The 3,519-nt window shown below is 53.3% G+C and overlaps 1 protein-coding gene across 2 annotated transcripts; it reads right to left on the reverse strand.

Moving 5' to 3' along the window:
* Positions 1–1,452: 1,452 nt before the first annotated feature.
* On the reverse strand, positions 1,453–3,135 carry LOC128583771 (putative N-acetyltransferase 8B). 2 transcript variants are annotated; one of them, XM_053588312.1, is made up of 2 exons: positions 2,809–3,135; positions 1,453–2,317 (listed from the first exon to the last, which is right to left on the reverse strand). In XM_053588312.1, the coding sequence occupies exon 2, from the start codon at positions 2,242–2,244 to the stop codon at positions 1,576–1,578; it is 669 nt and encodes a 222-aa protein (XP_053444287.1). In that variant the 5' UTR covers positions 2,245–2,317; positions 2,809–3,135; the 3' UTR covers positions 1,453–1,575. The 2 variants fall into 2 exon arrangements, with proteins under 2 accessions (XP_053444287.1, XP_053444286.1); XM_053588311.1 differs by having other exon boundaries at positions 2,918–3,134.
* Between the last annotated feature and the right edge of the window lie 384 nt (positions 3,136–3,519).

Raw genomic sequence — 3,519 nt, forward strand, 5'->3', positions numbered from 1 at the left:
GGCAATTCCTGCTGAGGGGCACAGGGTTTGTGGGTGAGGAAAGCTGAGCAGACCAGCATCAGGGGAGGCTGGCACTATCTCTTCCTTCCTGGTCTCAGTGAGTCTGGGCCCCACAGTCCCACCACTCAATAACCAGTGGGAACCACAGCTCCAGAGGCAACAGAGGCTTCTTTTAACACATCAGCAGTGGGGAGAGTTTTACAAGTAAATTGATAGTTGGAATTTCAGAGAAGCACCAGGGGACAGCCCTGAGGAAGCAGACATTCTTACACAGAGGAGTGTGGTGGCCCACATGGCCAGGGAGAAAAGTGACCAGCACAGAGGGGTAGGAGGTCAGACTGGAGGCCCATGGTCCTGGGCAACAAGACACTGTTCTTTGAAACTGCCCTGTGCTCTTGGCAAAGGGTCTCCATTTAGTAGAAACTTACTTGCAAAACTAGCTGGTGGGATTGAGCATGGCATGGCCTGGCCAAACCCCTCAGAGGTCAGCTGCCAGAAGGGGACACTGCCAGGGCTGGAGAGGGCACCAATTATGTCCCGTGTACAAAAACCTAACTGAAAAGGCACCTGGACTTCCCGGATGAACAAAGGACTTGGTTTTGAGGTTGAAAGGACCCAGTGAGAGGCTCCTGACCACCCCTGGGTGCACCCAGTGTTGGTGATGAATTAGCTGGGAAAGGGGCTCCATGCACCAACATCCTCACAGGCCCCAGTCCTATCTTGGTACTGGACCTAAGACTCAGAGGTTGACGTGGTTGGGCACAAGGCACTTATGCAAATCTGGAGTCCCTCAGTTTTCGGGGACAAAGGCTGAGTCCCAAGTGTGACAGATGTATGAAATACACAATCCCATGCCCTATTCCTGAACTCTGGGGAAGCCTCTGTAACAAACCCCCCTTCAGTCCTGTCCGGGACCGGGGACTAGGTAGGGGTCAAGCCCATATCGATACAACACTTTATCCCTGGCAAACACCTGAGGGCTACAGCACGTTGACTATGTCACTGGCCCCAATTGTCCTCCATGGCCACGCCCACCCCTTTGCTGTGTGACCTTGCAGCTCCTCTCACTACACAGCCAGGTCAGTGTTTTCCTGAGGCTGGGGTGTCAGCAGATGCAACACCTGCAGGGGTTTTCAAAATGCAGGTGCTTGCTTCTGGTTTTGCTCCTCTGCCTAAGACGACCTTCGGAAAAACAAGAGTGCTGGCACCCTGTCACTTGAGCCAACCCCATGGGTTTACAATAGGGTTGGCTCAGACATCTGAGACCAGAGGAGCTGCTCAGCCAAGCCCAAGCAAAATTGCTGGCCCATAGGCTCATGAGTTAAAGTAATGTTTACTATTGTTTTCTGGTATTTTCCTATGCAACACTATCATGACACTAGAAAACAAAACAGAGGTGACCCAAAAAGACTGAATGAACCATTACCCCATATGCCACCTCACCACCAGACACATGGGACTCTGATGTGAATGACCAATGAGCTTTTATTGTGTTGGCACTGAAGGGTCAGTGTTTGCTTATTACTACAGCACGGAGTATCATGTCCTGCCTAACACAGAGAGACAGAGATCTGCCTAAGCAGAAGGCAGGTGGCAGATGAAATGAATTTCATGAAAATCCACCAGCCTGGCACTCATTCTGGGGAAAGACTGGCCCACCTTCTTGAAGCCCATGCACTGGTAGAGGGCCATGGCAGACTGCTGGAACTTGCTGGTGTCCAGGACAACTGCACTGTAGCCCTGGTCCCGGGCAAACTGGAGGACAGTCCTGATCAGGGCTTTTGCTATGCCCTGTTTACGGTGCTCAGAGGCCACAACCAGGTGAAACAGCTGCAACCGCCTCTCTTGCAAGGTGGGATCATCAACGGGCAAAGCTCCCACTGTGCCCACCACCTTCTTTGCAGACTCAGCCACCCAGAAGCAGGAGCCAGGCTCCCTCAGGTAGGATTTGGTGATGTCAGCCATGTCTGTTTGCAAACTCATGTGCACAAACTGCCTGTAGGGAAGGCCGGCAAAAAACCACAGGACAGGGAGGAGGGCAAAGCTAAACATGAGAGCCAGGAGCCAGGAGCCAGAGACCTGGAGTAGGAGGAGAGGTCCCCCAACGAAGAGCACGAGAGTCCGGGGCAGCTTCAGCACGTGGCGGAAAGTGGCAGGGATGTGCTCAGTGATCCCCTGGGAAAGCAAGTCCACCACCGTCTTGCGGTCACTCTCCTGGTATATGCGGATGAAATAAGGAGCCATGGGGAGACGTCTGTGTCTGAAATCTCAAGGTCTAGCGGAGAGTGAGGCGTCCCTGCTCACCTTCTCAGCAGCCCTGGAGAAGAGAGAGAAAGCCCTGTGAGGGCCCCACGGCTCACAGCCCCTCAGAAACAGAACACCCTGCTCAAGGGTGTGACTTTCTGCTCTTGCTCGGGTGGAAGCAGGGCCCCTGCACTGGGAGAAAGTAGGATCCCAGAGACCAGCAGTGCCATCCTTGCCCTATGGCCTTCTAGCTGTGTGACCTTGGACATCTCACTTAACCTCTCTCAGCCTGTTTCCTCATCTGTAGAACAAGGTTAAATAAAACCGGCCGTCTGTGGTGGATCTGAGAATTTAGTCACTCCTGTAAAGCAGTGATATACAAAGTACCTTCACCTATCCCCCGTCTCCCTCCTTCTGGCTCTCTTGGCTATTGGTGCATTGATTGTGGCGGCCAGACCACGTGTCCCCTATTCCCCGGATGCTCTCTAGGGACCGTACATTACAGAAATCCTGTGTTCCCAAGCACAAGATTTGGAAAAGGCTCTTGCCCCATTGCTTGCAAACCTTTATGTTGCTGAGGTAGCAAAAGAAGCAAGCACCAAGCATGGCCCAGCATCCAGATCCTGAGGGAGGTCCAACTCAGAGCAGGGATTTTCCACCCGCACCCCCTCACCTGCCACACAAGAGCCTTGAGTGTCCAGCGCAGCCTCAGCCCTCAGCCTCTGCTGGCATCCAGGAGAGGTCTTATGCAAGCAATGTTGTCACCTCTGGAGACAAGCCTGGATGTTCAGTCCCCTCATTGGCTGCCTCCAGGATACTTGATAATCATAAACCACAAGGTCAAAGAGCTGGGCTATGACTCAGCAGGGAGCCCCATGTTCAGGTCCCTTTTGTGGCCACTGAGAAATGAGCCAGGATTGGGGGACCCAGAGAACAGCACGAGGTGCTCACGTTCCTGGAAGGCCTTTGCCCTCTGTTGCTGTGGCAATTCGGACCTGGCACATCTCCCACCTGGCACACATGGTGCTCGCTGAGATTCATCTTGGTCCCCTGCACATGGGGACCAGGAATGCTAGCACCATTCACCCTGTGTTCGGTCTTCACAGACCAGAGGCCGAGTCCCCTGGCTCAGCAAGAAGGTCCCTCACACTGAGGCTTCTCCCTGCACAGGCTTTACATGGTCCACAAAAAATTGATGGGTGGCAGTTCTTGGACTTGCTTCACCAGTTTCCACCTCCACTCTTTCACTCACTCAGTCACTGAAACAATTGTGTG

This window comes from Nycticebus coucang, chromosome 4 (genome assembly GCF_027406575.1).
Source record: "Nycticebus coucang isolate mNycCou1 chromosome 4, mNycCou1.pri, whole genome shotgun sequence".
Classification (NCBI taxonomy): domain Eukaryota; kingdom Metazoa; phylum Chordata; class Mammalia; order Primates; family Lorisidae; genus Nycticebus; species Nycticebus coucang.

Excerpts from the sequence above, each read along its gene's own strand:
- LOC128583771 (XM_053588312.1), bottom strand. The coding sequence starts at position 2,244 with ATGGCTCCTTATTTCATCCGCATATACCAGGAGAGTGACCGCAAGACG.